The 24,514-nt window shown below is 32.7% G+C and overlaps 1 protein-coding gene across 9 annotated transcripts in view; it reads right to left on the reverse strand.

Moving 5' to 3' along the window:
• Hfm1 (helicase for meiosis 1) overlaps positions 1–24,514 on the reverse strand; it is a 97,759-nt gene that overhangs the window by 39,634 nt on the left and 33,611 nt on the right. For 8 of the 9 annotated variants that reach the window (XM_010614656.3, XM_010614654.2, XM_019206137.2 and 5 more), the window contains 9 exons: positions 23,872–23,966; positions 23,080–23,213; positions 18,384–18,431; positions 15,741–15,821; positions 6,695–6,786; positions 5,115–5,221; positions 4,978–5,025; positions 2,382–2,479; positions 2,163–2,294 (listed from right to left, as the gene is read on the reverse strand). In XM_010614656.3, the coding sequence (XP_010612958.1) occupies positions 2,163–2,294; positions 2,382–2,479; positions 4,978–5,025; positions 5,115–5,221; positions 6,695–6,786; positions 15,741–15,821; positions 18,384–18,431; positions 23,080–23,213; positions 23,872–23,966 (835 nt within the window). Of the gene's footprint in view, positions 1–2,162; positions 2,295–2,381; positions 2,480–4,977; positions 5,026–5,114; positions 5,222–6,694; positions 6,787–9,531; positions 9,612–15,740; positions 15,822–18,383; positions 18,432–23,079; positions 23,214–23,871; positions 23,967–24,514 lie in introns of those variants that run through there. The other variant, XM_010614657.3, reaches the window with a different exon arrangement.

The raw sequence follows: 24,514 nt of genomic DNA on the forward strand, positions 1-24,514 counted from the left end.
CTACAGCAATTAGACAAAAGAAAGAAATAAAAGCAATAAAGACAGGAAAGGAAGAGGTTAAACTGTCATTATATGCTGCCAATATGATATTCTACATAGACGACCCAAAAAACTCTGTCAAAAGACTTTTAGACTTCATTGACAGATTCAGTAGAGTAGCTGGACACAAGGTAAACACTCAAAAATCAATAGCCTTCTTGTACACAAATAAAAGACTCACTGAGAAATTAAGGACACAATTCCTTTCAAGATAGCATCCAAAAAAAAATGAAATATCTAGGAATCAATCTAACAAAGGAAGCAAAAGACCTCTACATTGAGAACTACAGCACTCTGAAAAAAGAGATTGAAGAGGATATAAGAAAATGGAAAGACAGTCCTTATTCCTGGGTATAAAGAACCAAAATAGTGAAAATGGACATACTTCCAATACTGCTATATAGATTCAATGCAGTCTTGATTGAAATTCCAACAGTACACTTCACTGACTTAGAGAAAACAATCCAAAAATTATTTGGAAACAGAAGAGACCTAAAATAGTAAGAGCAATTCTAGGCAACAGAGACATGGCAGGGGGTATCACAATCCCCAACTTGAAACTATATTACAAAGCCACTGTGATAAAAACAGCATGATACTGGCAAAGAAACAAACCTGAAGATCAGTAGAATAGAAGATGCAGAAACAATGCCAGACATACTCAGCTACCTCATCTTGGACAAAGGAGCCAACCATCCTCACTGGAGGAAAGATAGCCTCTTTAATAAATGGTGTTGGAAAAATTGCATTTTAACTTGCCAAAGATTAAAACTAGACCCTATCTTTCACCATGAACTAAATTAAAATCAAAATGGATTAAAGATTTAAATATTAAAACAGAAACACTAACTTATGGAAGATAAGTTAGGTAGAACTTTTGAAGACACTGGCATAGGAAAAGACTTTATGAACAAATTCTCAGTAGCACAGGAACTAGCACAAAGAATCAACAACTGAGATCTCATCTTATTAAAAAGCTTCTGCACTGCATGAGAAATCACCAACAGAGCTAAGAGACAATATATAATGTGGGAAAATTTTTTTACCAGTTGTTCTTCAGACAAAGGTCTACTATCTAGAATATATAAAGAACTAAAAAAATCAGACCCCACTAAGGATTTAGCTTAGTGGTATCTCCACTTGCCTTGCAAGTGCCAAGGACCCGAGTTCAATCCCTGATATCAAAAACAAAAAACAAAAAAAAAAACAAAACAAAACAAAAATAAGACCCCTAAATATAAAGACCCAATTCAAAAATGGGCATCTGAAATGAACAGGCATTTCTCAGACAAAGGAGTAAAAGCAGCAGAAAAAAAAAAAAGAAAGAAAAGATGTTCAACATCAATGGTCATTCGAGAGATGTAGATGAAAACAACACTGAGATTCCATCTCACCCCAGAAAGAATGTCTGCTATCAAGAAATCAACCACAACAAAAGCTGGTGGGAGTGTGGGGAGAAAGGAACCCTTCTCCATTGTTGGTGGGAGTGCAGACTGGTGCAACCACTATGGAAATCAATATGAAGATACCTCAGACAACTAGGATTAGAGGTTCCATTTGACCCAGCCAACCCTCTGCTGGGTATCTTTCCAAAATAATTAAAAGAATCATACAACGGTGATATATGCACACCTATGTTTTGTTTTTGGTACCGGGGATTGAACTCGGGTCCTTGCGCTTGCAAGGTAGGCCACCGAGCAGCTGAGCTAAATCCCCGGCAACACACCTATGTTTATAGCGGCACAGTTTGTAATAGTTAAAACTTGGAAAGAGCCCATTTGCCCATCAGTAAGAGACTGGATAAAGAAGATGTGTTTTTTTTTTAATATATAAAATGGAGTTCTACTCAGCCATAAAGAATGAGAAATTAGAGACATTTATAGCTAAGTGGATACATCTTGAGGCCATACTCTTAAGTGAAATTAGTAAGATACACAAATAAATACTGAATAGTTTCTCTGGTGGAAAAACTAAAACTATAAATTAGATTTTCAAAACTAAAATATAATAGTTTACATTAACTTATAAACATGTTTTCTTTAAAGGTCTATAATAATCACAGAATAATTTGCTTAATATTGAAACAAAATAAATTATAGACACTGCTTGTATTCACTACCTACCAATTTTTTCCAGTTGTTTGGATACATGCAGAGAATTTTCCCAAAGTTTGCACCTAAAACATTTAGTTAAAATCAAACTATTCAATAATGCAGCAAACTTTTGTTCCTGAGCAGCCACAAAATCTGATAACCCTAAAAAAAAAAAAAAGTTGCCAGCATTAAACCTAGTATAATAGGTAACTAGAAAAATGGTGAAAATCCACTAATTCTGTTACATACATTTTGTGATTCGTGAGCCACTTCTGAAAATCTTCGAGATATCTTGTGTCAAAGCAAAATCTTGTATGGGAATGCATCCTAGCTGAGCCTGAATAAGGCTGGGGAAAAAAGAAATTTCATAACTTCCTTTTTAAGTTACTATCTCACATATTTGACATCACTGCCTGAAGTATTATTTCTTAGAATTTCTCTCTGCCTTTTTCTGTGACACATGACTGTGTATATTGTATTATTGCTGCAGGTCTTTGTTGTTGCTCTTTCCTTTCCCAATCCTTAAAAGTTCAGTCCTCTCTTTTTTGGAGACATGGTCTTGCTATGTAGCCTAGGCTGGCCTCAAACTCATGGTGATCCTCCTGCCTCAGCCTCCCGAGTGCTGGGATTTCAGTTGTGAGCCACCACACCCAGCCCAGTTCTTTTTTTTTTGGCCTCAAAAAGTGATCTTTTTTTTTTTTGCCTCAAAAAGTGACTTTTTTTGCCCCTTTTTAAAAACTTTTTATCCCACTCAAATTCTCTGTCTCAAAAATCTCAGTTTATTAATGAATAAAAAAACTGATAGAAAATCATGGATGAGGTTCTTATTTTAAATGTTGGATAAACAAAACTTATGAAGCTAAGGATGCACAATATAGGGTATATGTGAAATTGCTGAAGTCAAAACATTTTTGAAGTAATACTGATATTTCTAGTAATAAAAATGAGACAAATGTCCATGTTGAAAATCTTACTGTAAGAAGCAGTAATGAAACAGGGATGGGAGAGAAAAAAAGTATTTATGCCAGAAGGTACAGATCAATGGCAGGGTTTTGCATTTCTCTCTTCTAAATAAGGCAAGCAATAATGTTCTATAATCTTGCAGTACTTGGTTTTCTGAGTATTTAGGTCTTAGTATTTAGGTCTTTTGATTTAAATGATGCAACTTGAGGTGAAATAAGTTTTTAAATGTGACTCAAGAAAATGCATCAGCAAAGGAATTTTTTTCTCTTTCAGCTAGAGGACGGCAATTTCTTTGGGATAGTTTCAGATATTTCATTAAATTTTAGCTGCCCAATACTCTAATAACATAATTTTCTGTTATATGCATTTCCTCAGGCATACCTATAGTTTGGATTACAGAAGTTAATGTTCTGTTTCTGAACTGTATTTCCTCGCAATTCAAAAATTCTTAGGGATCATAGAAAACTCAAGAGGTTATACAGCCCAATTCTCTCATTTTACAAATAGAATAAGTAATGCACAGATAAACCGAATTGGCCACATTTATGGTGGCATAAGCTATTATGAGGGAATAAGCTAGAACTAAAACCTGGAGCACTTTGCTCAGTGTTTTTTTCCAGTATACTCTGTTGCACACATATTGACTAAAATCAAGGTATTTTCCCACAAAAATTTTCTTGGGAACACTTTATTTGTAATTTTAGTGTTTCCATTAACCTTATTTTAAAATGGATAATATAATCTTGTGATTGGGGCTGGCAGATAAGATGTCATAATTTAGATAAACATTATAATCCCCCAATTTTACAGTTTATTTAAGCATAGCAAGAAGACAATGTGTGTGTAGGGGTATCTTCTATTAAAAAATTTATGGGCCAGGGGTTTGACTCAGTGATTCCACCTCCTGCCTTGCAAAAAAAAAAAAAAATTAGTCTTTTGTTAGATAATGATGGCTAACAGTACCAATTTTCATGACTCTCTCATGTCTGAGATGCTGAATTTCTGATCTATCCTTCTCAAAGTTAATATAAATAATTTTAGTTTGAAGCTTTTATCCTTTATGTTTCTGCCTTCTTAATTTCCTAGCTTTAATCGCTCAATATTCTCTCTTCAGCACTAGCTCTGTCTTCTTTAACTGGAATTTTTCAGTGAACTCATGGGTTATGATATGGCACCACCATGTGCTAGACTACTTAAATCTGGATTTCTTTTACACAAAGAAGTTTAAATGCAAATGGTCTGGTCATGGCTAAACCTAATTCTTGCTGAATCAATACCTTATTTCATTTAATTCTTACAATAACCCTGATTTAATCATTACTTAACTGCCATTAGTTCCTAGAAGAATATCATTGTATTTGTGATTACAAAGTGGGTAAAAGTCACAAGTTACAGAGTAATCTTAAGTTACTATTCCAATTACTACTTCTTATCCAAACCATGCAATTCTTTACAGAAAAGTTATCTATAATCACTTACGCATTTTTTTCATTTGGGCTTTGGTTTTTGCTATATGTCTCTCCCAGAATGCCACTAGCATTCAAAAGACATTGATTATATGTTTTTTAATACTGCCCCAGTATTTTTATATGCATGGTTTTCTTGATAAGTATAAGAAGCATGTTTCTATTGTTCACCTTGTATAAACAGAACACATTCTCAACAAATAGCTGTTGATTAAAAATGCTCACAATTCATTTTAGTTAAAGCCCAAGAGTTCTTAGAAATTAATTTTGCATCTACATTCTGACTCCATATTTTTATGTGATTGTGTTTTTTGTATTAAGGAAAACAAAGTTAAAATGTTTAAAAAATAAAATGGAAAACTTTCATAATTATAAATCACAAACCAATAGTATATTAAGAATTTAAAAATTATTACCAATTTACTTTCATTTCTCTTGTTTTAATTCTTCCTTCCATTGGAAATCTGTATATAAAAATACATAGCAAAATTTTACTATTTATCTTAATTAGATAAAACTTAAGAATTATTTAAAACACTTGCAATTTCTTTACCTGATAGTTATCCGATTTGGACTTCTGTTCAAAGTATTCAGTGTTTTCTTTTCATTTATCCTTAATTGTACATCTAGAAATTCATTGCAGCTGGCTATCATTGCAACCTACAAAATTTAGGCATTTGTCCATTTAATGTTTTTGACTTTTCTCTCATCATTGTTCTCCAAATTTATTTATTTTATGTTGCCTCAGGCTATCATAATTTTATCAGTTAACAGAGTTAAGAAATTGCTTTATATATTTTGCTTTTTAAAGGATTCATTCATTCACTAACAAAGGCTTATAAACAACTGTTATATAGCAAACTTCATAGCATATAATGTTATTAGACATTATATACCAGTAAGATTATAAAGATTAACAAGATAAGTTTTTCTGTATTCAGCCCAAGGCCTCCCATAGTGTAATTTATAAGTAATATAAGCACTCAGTAAATACTGTATTGCTCTTAAATGTAATACTCAATAAATAACTGTTGCTGCTACTCCTATTCCATTTGTCCTTCTTTAGTTTGCAAATCATTATTCCAATAATTTGGTAATGAAAATTATGTAGTAACTCTTTAGATATTAAAAATGTTTATTCTGTAGCCCAGGTCTGCTGGAGAGAGTTGTGTATTTGTTTTCCCATGTCTGTAAAATGGAACTAACTTGTTTTAATTCTCTTACACACTTGCTGAACTCAAGATCAAACAAGTTAATGTTAATATTGAGTATTTTCTACTCTTGATTTATTAAAAATTAATATTTATATGAAAATGTAAAACTTTCTTTTGATCAATGTTTGCTCACTTGTGACTTCTTAATAACTACAATTCTATTGTGCATTTTTGTACAATATTACAATAATCAACTTTGATATTTAAAGTAAGAAAAAATGAATGATTTAAATTTGAGAATAAATGCCTTTTTTACATATCTCTTGTTTCATATTCATGTCTTCAGTAGAGGAAGAAAGGGCCAAAGCAATTATCAGACACTAACAATATATCTGTAGTCTTCTCACTGCTGTACCTGAAAGTTGCCCAAACTATTAATATTTAGCCTAACCTGTCATTGTATTCATTTTATCCACAATCAATTCTTTCTTTTGGACTATCACCAATACTATATTTGCTTCCACTGTTATTCTTACTCTGGTACAATAGATTTAAGGATGGTTTGCAAATACATGGCACCGTAACATGTTACCATGTTATAACTCACTGTCCTTCATTCATGTCAGACTTTTTATACTCTGTTGGGATATTTTTTACATAGAAAGCATTACCAAGGTAACCAGTACCTTGAAAATTATTAGGTAGGTACCATATCTATTTTGGATATACATAGATATATATAAATTTTCTTAGTTCTGGTAAGAAATAACTGAAGCAAGACATATCCTAAGGAAAAACATTCTATATCATTATGATCAGAAGAATACTGAAAGAGATAATAGAAATGCCTTCCTTTCTACTCATTCTTATATGAGATACTAGTTGTTTCTCCAATATTATTTTGTACTATGAGTTGTTTCTCCAGTATTACTTTGTACTATTTCATTAGCTATTTATTTTCTACTGAAAATTAACTTACCAGATCTGATAAAGTTTCCTCTCCACTGATTGTAGAAAATTTCTTCACTGTTTCAAATGTAATATAATACCAAGCCATCAATCTTCCTGCCTCTATGAGAAAACATGGAAAAAATAAACATTTCCCCGATTAGCTGAAACAACTTCCTTTTCCATCAGTTTAACAAACATTTTCCTAACATTTTTTTCTGTACCTATAATGACACCTGGCACATCTAAAAATGCAGACTATACAATCTCTGGAACTTATAGGTTGGCTAGAGAGATGACCACATATAAATAGCTAGAGGACAAAATCCAGCAAAAAATAACATTTATATACAATCTTTAGTAGAAAAGAAATCAAACCAGAACAATGGTCAGTGTGGAATGGCCTAGTAGAGAAAATGGTCTTGAGCAAGGTTTTTAAAATGAATATAAAGCATATTTAGGGGATTTAGCTCAGTGTTCTACTGCCTGCCTCACAAGCACAAGGACCAGAGTTCAATCCCTGGTACAAAAAAAAAAAAAAAAAATGCCTTGCAGAGAGGAAACAGTCAAATATATCCTCGGGAAAAAATAAAAACTTCTTTATTAAAAGAGAGAACAATAAAAAGACTGTCTTTACAGTACTATACTGAGTGATATGGCTTGGTGGCGACTTGGGTTTGGGTCTCTGACTGAGTTAGAAACTTGGGTTCCCCAGAATAAGATGGGTAGGTGATTAGATGCAAGTTAGCTACCAGTTGCTAATGTGTTGTGGGGATGATAAATGTGCTCATCTTAGAAACACTGTCAAGAAGATTAAATGTAACTTAATAAATGTTGCCTAACACTGTTATTAAGGAATGAAAATAATAGACTTGAGAGGCCAACAAAGAGCTTGAAATTCTTAAAGGAGTTTAGGTTTTGCATTTGATTTGTAAAAATAGCATAGGACCAGTTAAAATTCTCAAGCAATATTTTAATTAAATTGGAGTCACAAGATAAACTGGCTAGGGCTGTAGCTCAGTGACCGAGTGCTTGCCTAGCATGCTCGGGTACTGGTTTCAGTCCCAAGAACTGCAAAAAAAAAAGTAACTGACAAAAACAAAATAAAACAACAAAAATAAACATATAAAACAAGATAAACTGTTCTAAAAATAGGACAGCAGGTAAATTGAAAGGTGGGAACTAAATGGATAGGGTAGGTAACTGGTGGAATGGAGTTCATTTAAGAGGTTACTAGATTCAATTATAAGTTGTCTAAAAAATATTCTGAAGCATTTCAAGCTTTATGGGCATACACAAAAAACAGCTGTGAAGAGGAAAGTGGTATACTTTTCTCAAGGAAATAACTAATATTTATGTGCTACAGGTTTTGCTGAAGAAGGGGATATTTTTGGCATTTCAACAGAGTTTCAGGCATACAAGACACAGTACAATAGATAGAGCTAACAATCAGAGATAGAGAATGAATCAGAAGAGCCTAAGAGTCACTTTATGAATTAAAGGACTAATGAAATTGTTCACCCAAATGAGGTTGATGCAGTGGGTCAAGAAAGAGAATTTCTAGGGATAGGGATTTATCTCAGTGGTTCCACCACCTGCTTTATAAGTATAAGGTCCAAGTTCAATCCCCAGTACCAAAAAAAAAAAAAGAAGAGAGTTTCTAGCTGGTGTAATGGTACAGGCCTATAATTTCAGCATTTGGGAGGCTGAGGCCAGAGGATCATACATTTGAGATCATAGTGAGATCCTGTCTTCAAAAAAGGGTGTTGTTTGCATGCTGGAATGTAGCTCAATGCAAAGGCCCTTTATTCAATGTGCAGTAACACATACACACACAAGGCATTTATATATAAAAAACTAAAAAAGGACAAAATATTAGGAATATGAAGGAACAAAAACTCATAAAACTAATTAATTATGCATAGTATATAAAGATCTTCCTGTATCGATGGAATGGCAGGCAAAGTAATTATGAAACAAACTTTTTGCTAAAGGCAACTAAATCTGTAAAGCATCAAAGAACTAATAAATTATCTACCTGGAAGAAGGCAAGAAGGCTTAGGTCCAAAGAGAAAATAAAATTTACTAGCTTTCACTACTAAAAATTGAAGTTTGTAGGTTTGTTGTGTAGTTAACTGCATTTGTAACATAACAGCACCCAGTTGATTTTGATTTTGACTACAAGTAGTTAACCCAACCTCATTTGAAGAAATATTATCCCCATAGGAAGAAAAGGGCTAAAGGTGTAGGGAAAGTGGGAAGGGTAGGAGAAAGGTAATAAGGAAAAGAAAAAAATATGAGAAAATGAAAAAATGGAAATAAAGTGTTTATAAATGGGGAGGGGAGGAGGGGGTGAAGGGAGGGCAGGGACAAGGGAAAAAAGTGAGAACCAAGACCTGTCATGTAAAGGTACAAGATCCCAGTAATGAATGTAACCATACTGTCTACCTAGAATGTACCAATAAACTCAATAAAAAGAAAAAAGAAGAAATATTATCCTAGTCTGTAGTAAGGAATATTTTCAGGTCTAAAACTGAATCGTCTTTTTGGTATCTGATGACTAACTAGACATGGAATGACAGCGGGATGAAAGACAAACCAAAGGTATCAAAAATTTAATCTTAGGCTTAGTAAAAATGTTAATGAGAACAGACAAAAATATATTTTGCTAGCCTTAGACAAAATTAAATAAAAATTCATGCTACAGTAAAATGTTTTTCCATTCATTATCCCATCTGATCCCACAATAACTCAATAAGGTAAACTGGACATGAAATATATTCCTATTTTTCAGATGAATAAACTAAGGCTCAGTAAGAGTAAGGTCACAGTTAGCATGCAGAACTGTACCTGAAATTTTATACTCATTTTACTTCATATTATTCCAGGTCAAATAAATTTTTATATTCTTCTATGTGTCCAGTTTCACATCACATAAGTTAGATTTTCTAGAGAAAATTGAGAATCAATTTTTGTGGCAAAAGCGAGAGATTAGAATCAACTACAATTTTGAATCCATTATCATAATGGATATAGCTGTAGCTGTGAAGGTAAATAATGTTTTCAAAGAAAGGAACATAAACTGGAAATAAAGATGCAAAGCTAGAAAATCTAGTAAGCCCACAGTAAGCACATAAGTTAACAAAGAAAGATTGATTTTAAAAAGCAGAAAGAGAATCAAAGAGTGTTAGGAAGAGAAAATTAATCTGGTAGTATTCACTGGTGACTAAAAAAGAAGAAGAAATGTTATATAGATAATTTATTAGATATGTTAGAAGAACATCAGTGGATTCAAGAACCACTACAGGGAATGAAGGTGGGAATGAGTGTAAGAAAAAGATTCTTCACAAAAATGAAAACATCTAAGAATAGATAAATAAGGTGCATCAGTAATTTTCATGCTCCCTCTAGTGACACATTTTAGAATATGAAGAAGCTGATTTTCAGAAACAAAATTAGGCTTATTAAAATAAGACCAGCAAAGAAGGGGAAGAATGTTATTAATCTAGGACTATGAGTCAGGACAGTAAATTATTAAGAAATTAACATAGCCAGGTGTGGTGGCACCCACTTATATTCTAGCTACTTGACAGCTAAGATAGGAGGATCACAAGTTTCTGCTACCCTGGGCAATTTAGTGAGAACTTATCTCAAAATAAAAACTTTTAAAAACTGTTAGGAATGTAGTGTAGCACTCCCTGGTCTAAATCATCAATACCACAAAAAAAAAAAAAACTAAAAAACCTTAAACATATTAAATACAAATAAAACATGATGGTTACAAATATGTAAAGATGCATTAAAATGGAAGATACATGCCAAATACTAATAGACTGAATTTTGAAGAAAAACCTTTTCTTTATTCCCTTTTACATAGTCAAGCGTTTTTTCTTATAAGGAGTAATTACAACAATTTTTTCCCAAGAATTCTAATCATGAGTGTTAAAAACTATGAAACATTTTTTTCTTTTGTTTTGTTGTTGTTCTGGTTTGGTTAATCTGCTTTTGGTTTTTTGAGATAGGGTCTCACTATGTAGTTGAGACTGACCTGGAACTCACTAGGTAGCCCAGGCTGGACTCAAACTCACAGCAATCCTCCTGCCTCAGCCTCCTGAGTACTGGGATTACAGGCATGCACCAACACGCCCAGCTGAGAGATAGGGTCTTGCTATGTAGTTTGAGCTAATCTTCAACTCACTACATAGCCCAGGCTGGCTTTGAACTCCTAAGTGATCCTCCTACCTTGGCCTCCCAAGTGCTAAGATTACAACATGTACCACTATGCTCAGCTGAAACATTTTTCATTAAACACAACTAAATATGAGGGGTGTGTGACAAGGCTCAAGACATCTCCACCTAAATATGACATCTTGAATATTGAATATTTTAAGCTGAAGGAATTTTAGAAACAGCATGTATAAGAAGGACTTTTTGCCCTTCCCATGAAGCAGTCATAAAATTCCCAGGTGAGAGATGCCCTCTCTGTACTTACAGAAAAATAACATCTTTATCTCTGAAAGTAAAGAATGTAGAAAAGAATCTGAAGAAATACACCTTGATAAGTTTCCTACTTTATTACACTTAGCTTATAGCCCTTTGTCCTATCATATTCCTCCATGACTTTCCACATGAATATTTTTATACTAAAAATATGCATGTTTAACTACTTTTTTGAATTTTCAATTCCTTATGATGGCTCCCATGTCATATAGAACTTACATGAGATAAATTTATATGCTTTCCTAGTGTTGTCTTGTTATAGAAGCCTTAGCCAATGAACCTATGATAAGTAAAATAAAAGATATTTTTTTCCTGTTCTACAAGAATCTAAATAACTATCCAGATAATAAATGTTTGGATATTTAAGAACTAGCAAAAAGTATTTATAATATTTTAAAAAGGTCTAAAGCAGCCCAAAGATTCAAGCATTTCAAATCCTCTGCTAAAAGTCATCAGGATCAGTGAAGACAAATTCTGGGTCTATCAAAAAAAAAAAAAAACTCTATAATTTTACAAATGAGAGGAAAAAATGGCAGCACACTGAGTACCAGCAGCACAGCTTCTCCAGGACAAAGTTCCCAGGAACAGACCAGGGAGGAAACAAAGTGAGTGGAGGACACAGGGGAACCATGAGGGAAGTGACAGAGAAGAAAAAAAAGACCTATTGTTTCAGAAGAAATAGCCCTAGGGAAAGTTTAAAAAAAAAAAAAAGGATGGATAAGGGCATAGAGAAAATAATCTTTCAGGTAAAAAATGAAATGACAATCATAATAAAAGACATGCTAAATGAATCTAGAGTAGACACAAATTTTAAAAAGAGGAGCTTAGGAAAATAAAACCATGAAGACTCAACAACAACAACAAAAAAAATGGAATTCATGAAACAGATTCAAACATATCTAGGAAATTAAAAACTCCATTGAAAGTATACTTAAGTGCTTGAACCTAGGTGAAGACAGAATATCAGATCTAGAAGACAGGATTGCAGTTATTGACCATGAAAAGAAAGATTTCTTAAAAATAATAAGGGACCATGAAAAATCAATCCAACAATTATAAGATGATGTGAAGAAGAACAATATAAGATTGATCAGAGTTAATAAGAAAGTTGGAGGGGCCAGGGATTTAGCTTAGTGGTTCTGCTGCCTGGCTTGCAAGCACAAGGTCCCGAGTTCAATCCTCGGTACCCAAACAAACAAATAAACAAACAAAACATCAGGTAAAAAGAAAGTCGGAGACAGCACAAATCCCATAAAAAACCTGTTCACAAAAATAATGGCAGAAAACTTCCCAAAGATGAAAAAATAATTAGACATACAAATAAGTGAGGCACACAGAATTCCAAATAGCCATGAACAAAATAAATCTACACAGGCATATAATAATCAATATTCCAGAAATTCAGCAAAGAGCAGACTATTAAAAGCTGTTAGAGAAAAGAGACAAATCACCTATAAAGGAATACCTATCAGAAACACAGCAGCCATTTTAACATAAATCCTCAAGGCAAGGACAGCTTGGAATGAATCAGTAGTTCAAGCCCTAAAAGAAAACAACCTCCACTGCCACCTGCCTCTCAAGCTCAAGGACACAAGTTTGATCCCTGGTACCAAAAAAAAAAACCACAAAAATCCTCAATAAAATACTGGCAAATAGAATGCAGCAAATCATCAAGAAGATTATACACAATGACCAAGTAAATTCATACCAGGGATGCAGGGATGGTTCAACACAGGGCAAATCAATAAGTGTAATGCATCATATCAATAGAACCAAAGGCGAAAATTACATGATCACCTCAATAGATGCAGAAAAAGCATTTAACAAAGTCCAAACACCCATTCAGGATAAAAATCCCACAGAAGATTGGAATAGATAGTCTTTACCTCAATCTGATAAAAGCCATCTATGACAAACCAACAGCCAACATAATACTAAATGGTCAAAAACCAAAAGCTTTCACTCTAAAATCAGGAAAAAGGCAAGGATGTCCACTATCATCACTCCTACTCAATATAGTTCTAGAAAACTATCCAGAGCAATTAGATAAGAGAAAGAAATAAAAAGGATAAAGATAGGAAAGGAAGAAGTTAAATTATCATTATTTGCAGATGACATTATTCTCTACACAGAAGACTATGAAAACTCTACCAAAAGACCCCTAGATTTAATAACCAAATTCAGTAGCATAGTTGGATACAAAGTCAACAGTTAAAAATCAATTGAATTCCAGCCAGGGATTTAGCTCAGTGGTTCCAAGCTCAAGGTTCTGAGTTCAATCCCCAATACTAAGAAAAAAAAAAAAAAAGAAAAAAGAAAGAAAGCTAAAAATAGTCTTCATGCACACAAATAACAAACATACTGAGAAAGAAATTAACAAAACAATACCTTTCACAATAGCATAAAAAAGAGAAATACTTAGGAATAAATCTAACAAAGGAAGTAAGGGATCTTTCCAGTGAAAAATTACAGTACTCTAGAAAGGAAATCACAGAGGATATAAAAAAAATGGGAAGATATCCTTTGCTGTTGTGTAGAAAAAAACAACATAGTGAAAATGGTCATACTCCCAAAATTGTATACAGATTTAATGCAATCCCAATCAAAATACCATTAGCATAGCTCACAGAACTAGAGAACACATTCCTAAAATTCATTTGGAACTGAAAAGAGATCTTGAGGAGAGACCTCGAATAGAAAAAACAATTCTGGACAACAAAGGCAAGGCAGGGGGCATCATAATCCCTGACTTGAAATTATATTACAGAGCTACCACAATAAAAACAAACAGACCCGAGGATCAATGGAACAGACTAGCACATGAAGAACCAACTTCAAACACATTAAGCTACCTTATCTTTGACAAAGGGGCCAAACATGTTCACTGGACAAAAGATAGCCTTTTTAAAAGATAATGCTGAAAAAACTGGCTTTCGTCATGCCAAAGACTATGTGCTAAACTAAAATAAAAATGGATCAAAGATCTAACTATTAAAACAGAAATACTAAATCTGCTGGAAAAGAAAATAAGGAGAACACTTGAGGACACAGGTATAGGCAAAGACTTCATGAACAAAACCCAATTGCATGAGAAATAATACAAATAATCAACAACTGGGATCTTATCCAATCAAAAACCTTTGCACTGCAAAAGAAATCAACAGCAGAATGAAAAGACAACCCAAAGTGTGGGAAACAATGTTAGCCAGTTGGTTCTCAGACAAAGGACTAATACCTAGAACATGAAAAGAATTGAAAAGTATCAGATCGCTCCAATTTTAAACGCTGAATCTAACAATGAGCATCTGAATACACATCTCAGATGAAAAATTACAAACAGCAAATAAATATATGAAAAATGTTCAACATCCCTGTCATTCAAGAGAGTAAATTAAAACAATGCTGAGATTCCATCTTACTCCAGAAAGAATGGCTATTAACAAGAAACCAACCAATAACAAATGTTGGCAGGACAGTGGGGGAAAAGGCGGTGGGAGTGCAGACTTGCAGAAATCAACATGGAGATTTCTCAAAAAACTAGGACTAGAGATACCATTTGACCCAGCTATTCTTCTGGCTATCTTCCCCAAAGAACAAAAGCATCATAACTCAACGATATATGTGCACCCATGTCTATAGCAGCAAAGTTTGTAATAGCTATACCTTGGAAATAAACCAAATCCCTATTAATTGAGGAATAGGTAAAAAGATATGGTTTTAAAAAATGAAATACTATTTAGCCATAAAGAAGGTTCAACTTGAGACATTTCTAGGTAAATGGATGCACCTCGAGACCATACTTTTAAGTAAAATAAATTGAACACGTGTGTAAATATCACATTGTCTCTCTGGTGTGAGAAAGTGAAAGTGAAAATAAGGACCCAAATGTATAATAGATACTGTGAATTAGGAAGAAACTGTTCAAAATAATGGCCAGTGTCAGATACTTTGTTGACAATTAGAACATTTTATGCAAAAAAAGTATAATTTTCTTAGGAGGTGAGTTGACAGATTAGCAACTGAAAATATATTCCTTTAAGATCATGCTACACAGTATATTTACCATTGTTACTCTAATTATTTTGTTATGAATTTTTTATAGAAATATTTTTATATTTTCATTATTAATATCTACCCATATTACATTAAAATAAAAATTTCACAAATGAGTCTGGTATAAATTTATTATGCTTCATGGCAAATAAAAATGATACTCTGTTAAGACAGGAAATCACAGGCTGGGGATTTAGCTCAGTGGTGCCACTGCCTGCCTTGCAAGCACAAGGACCCGAGTTTGATTAAAATAAATAAACAAACAAACAAATAAATAAACAAAAAGACTGGAAATCACAATTTAGTTTTTACTTTATCTAAATTTTATTCTGTATTTTTTTTTTTTTTTGACACAGGATCTCACTATGTTGCCCAGGCTAACCTCAAACTCACAATCCTCCTGCCTTAGCCTCCTGAATAGTTGGAATTACAGGGGTGTGCCACCACCCCTGGCTCATCACCTAAATTTTATTTAGTCTTAAGTGAGCAATTATTACACTTACTAACAACCATAGAAAAATTACCTGTTGGTTTGAAATTAACCTCTCCATCCATATTTATCAAGTCCAAGGATGATAAATCATTCAGATTCTTCAAACACAATTCTGTTCAATTTTAGAAAACATATTTTAATTTTAGTAAAATGATGAAGCAAGACAAAATAGAATTTATTATTAAATATACTAAAGCTGTGTAGTGGTATAATTGTTCTAGGAAGAATTATGGTCCCTTCTAAAGCTGTAAGAAAAATATCATTAAAATAAAAAGTCAACTAATATGCTAAAAAGATTTCCTAATATTGACAACAACATAAATAGTAAAAATAACATTCAATACATGATAAGTAAAATTACCACTTGGGGCATTTGAAATGGCATACATATATTAACTAATTTAACACTCAAAATAACACAATAAGGTAGCATCAATATTATTTCCATACACTAATGTTAAGCAACTAAAGCATAGAAATTAAGTAACTTGTTCTAGGTCTAAGTAAATACCTTGCTCTCTGTCCTCAATTATGTCAGTGATATTCTTTTCTTTTTTCGTTAATCTTCCATCAAAAATGTATATGTATAAATTGCAGAGTCAACAATTCTACAAAATTCATTTCCAAATCCACCTTTCTCTCCCCTCTCACTTACTTTTTTTTTTTATTTGAGGAAACCATTTAATCTTTTTAGCTGATATTTTTAATAAGTACTTCAGTTTCTCTGAAATATGCTACTATTGCTACCAGGAAATGATCACTAAAGAGAAAGTAATTCTAGTTCATGCTCACAAATTGAGAGGGACTTGTAGACCTCTAATTGAAATTCTTACTCTGCCTCATGCTACTGCTGAGAGCAGAGTGAATACCACAACCTATTCAATCCAAAATACAGTAGCAGCTCACCAAAATATCCTTAGAAGGCAAGGTGTATTGGGAAATACTTGTAGTTTAAGCAATATCACTTAGTTTAATAGTTTGAAGTGTTTGAGAATTAGCACTTTTAAATCTTTTTTAACTTCCTCAGTTACTCACTATTAAGTTAGTTCATTAGCCACTAATCAGTTAGTCAAGGAAGAATGTTTACCATACTTTATGCAGAGCATTATTCTAAGCTCTCGGTTTACAGCAGTGTATCATAAAATGCTTTCTTCAGTTAAATATAAATCCTAAGAAGAGGGGGTGAATCAATACACAAATAACAAACTGTCAGGTAGTGAAAGATAATGAGAAGAAACAAAAAGCTTACCACCTAGAAAAATGAAGTCAAGTTTGAAAGCTTTTATCTAAAGCTTATGTGTATTTCTAATATATGCCACATAGTTTCTGATATAAAGTAAGGATACAGTCACAATTTCCACAACATAGATATTGCCTTTTCCATGAAGGAAAATGACAACAGGGAAATCAGTCTGTCTTACTGTCAGTGAATGAAGATTTAAATAAGACAGTACACAAAGACCTCTCAGGGAAGCTCATCTTTAACAAACAACCTAAATGAAATGAAGGTGCAACCCATGTGAAATATTCCAGAAATGTTCTAAGAATAAGGAAAAAGAGCACAAAGGATCTGAGTGGGAATGAGCTTGGTATGTTTAAAGAACAACATATCAATTTGGAGACAGCAGAATAAAAGGGAGAAAGTGGTAAGAGATGAGGGCAGAAAAACAGGCAAATTGGATGTGGTAGGGGGGCTCTGGTAGAAGTTTCCATACTATTCTACAAGTGATAGGAGGATTATTAGAGGATACTAAGAAAGATGACAAGCAAGTTTAAGAAATACCATACACTACACTAAGAGCTCTCTGAGAAATTTAAGGCAGACTTCCAAGAATGATGTCAAGGCTCAGAAAACACAATCCGAAAGTACTTTGAAGAATACTGAAAAAGCCTCTCAGTGTTCCTGCATTTCTCAGTGAAGTATGACCTATCTTACCTAAAAGTAGATCCTAAGATTCTCATTCCAAAAGAGTCCTGCCTCATACTCTCGAGTAATGAAACACTAAATTATCAACTGAACAAGAAAGCTAGAATTTGGAATAAGAAGCCTATAAGCAAGGACCAAAATGTGTAACAGGTATTGTGAAATAGGAAGAAAAAGTTCCAAGTGGGAACAGGAACTAGGGAAAGGGGCAGGGCTAGGAAGGAATGGAAAAGAAAAAATGGAAACAAAGCTTCTGTAAATAAGGAGGGGAAGAGGGGTTGAAGGGAGGGAAGGCAAATGGGTTACAAAGAAGAATTAAGATATATCTATCATGTATAGGTACAGATTCCTTGTGATGAATGTTATCATTATGTATATCTAAAATGTACCAATAAAATTAATTTTTAAAAAGCTCATAATCAATTGAGGCTTACATTTTCAATTAAAGCTAAACTAGAAAAATAAAAGCAACAAAGGCAACATTTTCAAACATCAGGGTCATTTTAAAAATTAAAAAAACAAGCCAACAATATATTATGCAAAGGAAGATATTCTGATAGAATTAATAAATATACTAGTTCAGAAAAAAGTATACATGCCAGGTTTTATTTATGTAAAGAAGAAATTCATATATTATTTTCTGCAGACAAGTTTACTTGTAATTTACAAGAGTAACTTTACTTCCATAATAACTGACTTTTCTCATTAAAGTTTAGAGAACATATATTTTTAGAAGGAACTATATCTAACCTTGTAATTTTGCTTCAATTCCATCTTTGTTCAGGCCAGATGTAAAACCTGTAAAATGATAAAAATTTATAAAAAATAAAATAAAATGGATTTAATTTATCTTTATAGGCTCAGTTTATACCTTCATTTAATTGGAGAAAGGTATCTAAATCTCAATAAAAATAGCTTAATGAATTCAAATAAAATTTAAATAACACAACCCACTGTTTTGAAATATTTTTAATATCACTTATTTTTTTTAAGACAGAGTTTCACTATTTGAGGCTGGCCTTGAACTCAAAGTAATCCTTGTGCCTTAGCCTCTCAAGTGCTGGGATTGTAAATGTGTGCCACCACACCTGTCTTTTGTTTGTTTGTTTGTTTTAGAAATACTACATTTTAATAAGAATTGTGTGGAATAAATTTCTAATGTTTTACAAATAATAAATTTCTACCAAGTGATGAATATTTTCTAGTGGACTTTCATTATGAAATGGATGTTCCTATGAAAAAGTATTTTGTAAGGGAACCATTATGGAAACCTGTGTTATTTAGTAAAGCTAAAGGTACTACAACACAGTAATTTAACCTCCAAGCACATGCCAACAGATATACATGTACATGTATATAGAACATATATAAAAAAGTTTACAGAATTTTTATTTAAAACTAAGAATTTCCTTTTATCAGAAGATTCTTCAGAAAATGAAAAATCAATCTAATTTAGGAGGAATTTTTGAATATATATATTTGGCTAAAGACTTCAGGAATTTAGCTCAGTAACACCACGCCTGCCTTGCAAGTGCAAAGTCCTGTGTTTGATCCCCGGTAATGAGAAGAAAAAAAAAAAGACTTATCCAGAATATATAAAGAACTTATATATTAATAATAAAAATACAAATAACCTAAACTAGATAAAAGACTTGAAGGAGCATTTCACAAAATGGGAGTATTCCAGTGGCAAATACCATATGAAAGATCCTAGAGCTAATATTCATCAGGGAAATGCAAAATAAAATCACAAAGACAGGATACAAAATCAACATTTAAAAAATCAATAGTTGTTGTATATACCAATTAACAGTTATTCTATAATGAGAGAAATATAGAAAATAATTCCATTTACAATAGCTTTTAAAAAATATCTAGGAATCAACCTAACCAAGGAGGTGAAAGTTCTCTTACAATGAAAATTTCAGAACACTGAAGAAAGAAGTAGAAGATGACAATAGAAGATAGAACACTTCTCATGTTCATAGAATGACATAATTCATATTGTTAAAACAGCCATATATCTAGCTCAGCGGTTCGGTGGCCAACCCAAGTTCAATCCCTGGTACCAAAAAAAAAGGCCATATGTCAAAATCTATTTACAGATTTAATACTATTCTCATAAAAATTCCCATTACATTCTTCACAGAACTAGAAAAATAGTCCTAAAATGCATATTTTAGTAATGGCCAAAAGGCCCTAAGCAAAAAGATCAAAGCTGGAGGTATCACAATACTCTCTTTTAAATTATACTACAAAGCCATATGAACCAAAACATCATGGTACTGGCACAAAACAGAACCTTAGGCCGATGCAATAGAAAAAGGACAAAAACCCACCCAATTACAGCCACTAACTAAGGAGCCAAAACTGCACATTGGAGAAAAAGCAGCTCTTTAACAATTGGTGCTGGGAAAACGAGATATCCACATGCAGAAGACTGACTCTGGCTTTCTGTCTCTCAGCCTGTACAAAAATCAATTCAAAATAGATAAAACAGGTAGTAAGACCTGAAATGCTGCAACTGCTAGAAGAAAACATAGGGGAAATACATGACGCCGTAGGCATAGGCAAAGACTTCCTGAATAGGATTCTAATATCACAGAAAAAAAATAGTAAGAGTCAAAATATGGGATTACATCAAACTAAAAAGTTTCTACACAGAAAGAGAAACTAGCAGAGTGAAGAGACAGTATACAAAATGAGAAAACATCTTTTCCAGCTACTCTTCTGACAGAGGGTTGGTATCTAGAACATAAAAAAGCTCATAAAACTCAACACCAAAAATAAATAAATGAATACCCCGTTAATAAATGGGCAAATGAATCGAATAGACACTTCTCAAAAGTAGTCTAAATAGCCAATTAGTATATGAAAAAAATTCAATACCTTTAGACATTAGGAAAATTTAATCCAAAACTACATTAAAATTTGGTGTGGTACATGTTTATAATCCTATCATTCTGAAAGGTTGAGGCAGGAAGATTGCAGGTTTGAGCCCAGTATCAGGAGATTAGTAACTTAATGAGACAGACTCAGTAAGAGGCTACAAATATATAGCTAAGTGCAAAGGTCTCAAATTCCATCTCTATTACAGGACAGAGAGAGAGGGAGAGAAGGAGAGGTGGGGGAGAGAGAGAGAGAGAGAGATTTTCAAGTCAGAACAGCTATCATCAAGATGACTTAAAAACACCAATTGAAGTTGAGGATGTGTATCAGGGGAAGGAACCCTTCTATACTCCTTGTGAAAATGTAAATTAGCACAGTCCTTATGGAAATGAGTATGGAAGTTCCTTAAAAAACTAAAAATAGAGGGCCAGGGATTTAGCCCAGTGGTTCCGCCACATGCCTCGCAAGCACAGGGTCCCAAATTTGATCCCTGCTACCAAAACAAACAAACAAACAGAAGAAAACTAAAAATAGAGCTGCCACTTGATTCATCTATACCACTTCTTGGTATATGTCTGAAAAAATTAAAGTCAGCATGCCATAGGGATAACTGTATACTCATGTTTATTGCAGCACAATTCATAATAGCCAAGATACAGAACCTGCCTAGGTGCCTATGAACCAATAAAAAAGTGTAGTGTGTGTGTGTGTGTGTGTATTACACAACAGATTATTATTTAGCCATAATTACCAAATTATGTGATATGCAAGAAAATAGATGGTAATGAAGATCATATTAAGTGAAATAAGCTAGATTCATAAATATTGCATGTTCTCCCTAATATTAAAGTTCTTCCTAATATGTAGAATCTAAAAAAGATGGCATGAAGCTTAGCATGGTGACACATGACTGTAATCCCAGCAGTTTGAGAAGGTGAGGCAGGAGGATTATAAACTTGAGGCCAGCCCAAGCAAATGAGTGAGACTCTGTCTCAAAATAAAAATGAAAAAGGGACTCCAGATATAGTTCAGTGTGAAGGCACTGGGTTCAATCCTCAGTACTTCCAAAAAAAAGACATGAAAGTAGAAAGGAGATTATAATTAAACAAGGGGAAGCTAAAAAGGGATGAGGGGTATAAAGGAGGGTAATGGGGGAATGGATATAATCAAAATACATGCATGGAAGCTTAGTGTTTTGTAAAATTAATGGGCACTGATAAAATGTTTAAAATGTCAAACTATTACACATACACATGCATGAATACAAGCATGCACAAGGAGGAATGATCAAAATTAAAGACAAAACCAACCACTAAAAAGCAGGTAAAGCAACTAGAATTTAAAAATGTTTGTTTGTTTATTTTTTTGTGTGTGCTGCTGATAAATATCCAAGACAGGGCCTCAAACTCAAAAGGTTTTTCCTGCCACAGGAAGCTCAGGTGTACATCACAGTCTGGCTTAGAGTTAGAGTTCTTACATATTGTTGTTAAAAGTATAAACTGGTTCAACTGCCTTAGAAAATTACTGTACTGGAGGATATCTACTAAAGCTAAACATAAGTTATAGTCCTATTCTGCTTTACTCCTATGTATATACTCAGGAAAAATGAACACCCATATCCATCAAAAGATATATAAAAGAATGTCATAGTAGCTTTATTCAGTGGAGTAAAAAACTGAAAATGACTCATATGTCAACAAGAGTAGATGATTAAATTGTGGTATATTCATTCAACTAGGTATTACACAATAATGATAAAAAACTACTAATATAACCAAAATATGGGTGAATCTAAAAAAAGTTATGTGCAAAAAAAGAAATTAGAGACAAAAGAATAAATGCTTGCATTTATACTATGTTAAAGACTAGATAAAGCTAACCTATAATGATAGATGTCAGAATAGCATTTACTTATGGATACTGATAAGTGTGAGGAAACATAGGAAAATGTTCTACATCTTGATCAGGGCTGTGGTTACATTTTGTGTGTGTGTCTATGTATACATACATATAAAATCAAACATTTGTAAAATTTATTATATATAAATGATAACTTAATATGAAAATAATTACAAAAACTAAAATGTCCAAGAGAAGAGAGAAATGCAAAATACATTAATTGGGTCAGGGATTTAGCTCAGTGGTGCCACCACCTGCCTGGCCTCAAATTCAATCCCTGGCATCAAAACAAAATAAAACAATACATTAAATTGAAAAATGAACAATCAAATTCAGAGTAAGGAAGTTCCTAAACACTAAATACAGACAAAATTTAAGACTTTAAACTTTTAATTTATTTTCAATGATTTTAGGCATTTTTATTAGAGGTAAATTTTTTTCTACTAGTTTTATTTTTAATGATTGGTTTAAAAGCTTATTAAAAAGCAGATAAAAATTTCTTACTTTTGTTTACACTTGTATCTGAACATATTTGTAACTGTTACCTTTTGTTTCTGTTAACTTTTAGTTTCTGTAATCTACTCTGTAACCCATTAGTTTAAACCAAGGCCCAGCTGGCTTGCAAAAATAACTACTTTTTCAGGTCAAAGTAACAAACCATAATGAGTTGGGTTTTTCAAAGCTCTGATATAAAGCAAGGTTGACCGTATCCATTCCAAAGCAATATTCACATCTGTGATGGTGTGCAATACAATCTCTGCATTTAAATGTTCAATGAGATGTCTGTGCAAACTATGGGGAGAAAAACAAAAACCTCTGCATTACTAATATGAACTTCAATGCTGTAACTCTTAGCTTTTTAAGCTTTGATAATGTACTTACTATTCTCAATGCTACTTCAATAATTCATAAAAAGTTAATTTCCAAAAATATAAGAGAAAGCCTTAAAAAGTCACTTTAACATCTAAAAATTTCGAGATTTTTCTCTACTTCGTGGTTCTAGAAGACACATTACTTAAGAAAGGCAGGGGTAGAGAGAGGAGATCTTGATATATTTTCTCCAAGAGAAATACATCAAATATTAAAAAGTTAGGTTGTCTCCCTTATTATTAAACAAAATTTAAAGACGTAAAAATGATACTTCTCCTCTTACTATAAATTATTAATTATAAATATATAACATAAAAATTAAATATAATAATAGTAAGACTTCAGTAAATTATACTTTTTATAACAGTTACATGTTACTCCATGTTTATACCACTTAGTAAAACTATTGTGTTGCTTTTTAAAAAATAATTAAATTCCTTACAATAACTCAAACTTTTTAGTTGTTAAAATTTTCAAGAAAATAACCTTAGAAAAGACGTGATCTAAATTTCTTTTATTATATTAAAAGAAAAACAGGTAGTATTAACATTATTATCCTTTTGGAATATTTCTGTATTACCTGCTTTCTACAGTGTCACTACAAGCTAACATCTGAATGTATTTCTCTCTTGTACTTAATCGAGTCATAATAACTGCAGTAGCTGTAGTGTCAAACTGAAAACAGAGAAACAAACAAAAATCACACAAAGTTAGTAAAGGAGAACACAACGTGGCATCAGTCCTTTTCAACAACCCAAGATCTTGATTTTTATATCGAATAGTCTCCTAAATTTAAATTAAAGACCAACTGTCCTAAAAATGCTTCTAAATTTGAATGGTAAATGAAATTTTAATTTAAAAACATTCCAAGATGACCGCTCCACTGTATATACCTCTATGTTTCAGTGACATAAATTGTCATATTATCAATGTTAAAAACTAAAACCAGTTTTGGTAATTGGGTAAGGTTTTAAGATTTTGTATGTCATTTACATATAATCTTATTTACCTTATAAAATCATAAATTTTTATAATAGTATTTTGTAAAAAGCTATTCTTTTTTTAATTGAGTTTATTGGTATATTTTAGGTATACAGTACAGTTACATTCATTATTGGGATCTTGTACCTTTACAAGACAGGTCTTGGTTCTCATTTTTTCCCCTTGTTAAAAAGCTATTCTCCCTGAATAGTACCTTAGTACTTAATGTTTTCAAACGCACG

The sequence above is a fragment of the Fukomys damarensis genome, unplaced genomic scaffold, assembly GCF_012274545.1.
Source record: "Fukomys damarensis isolate Sample0158 unplaced genomic scaffold, DMR_v1.0_HiC HiC_scaffold_33, whole genome shotgun sequence".
In the NCBI taxonomy this organism is placed as follows: Eukaryota; Metazoa; Chordata; class Mammalia; order Rodentia; family Bathyergidae; genus Fukomys; species Fukomys damarensis.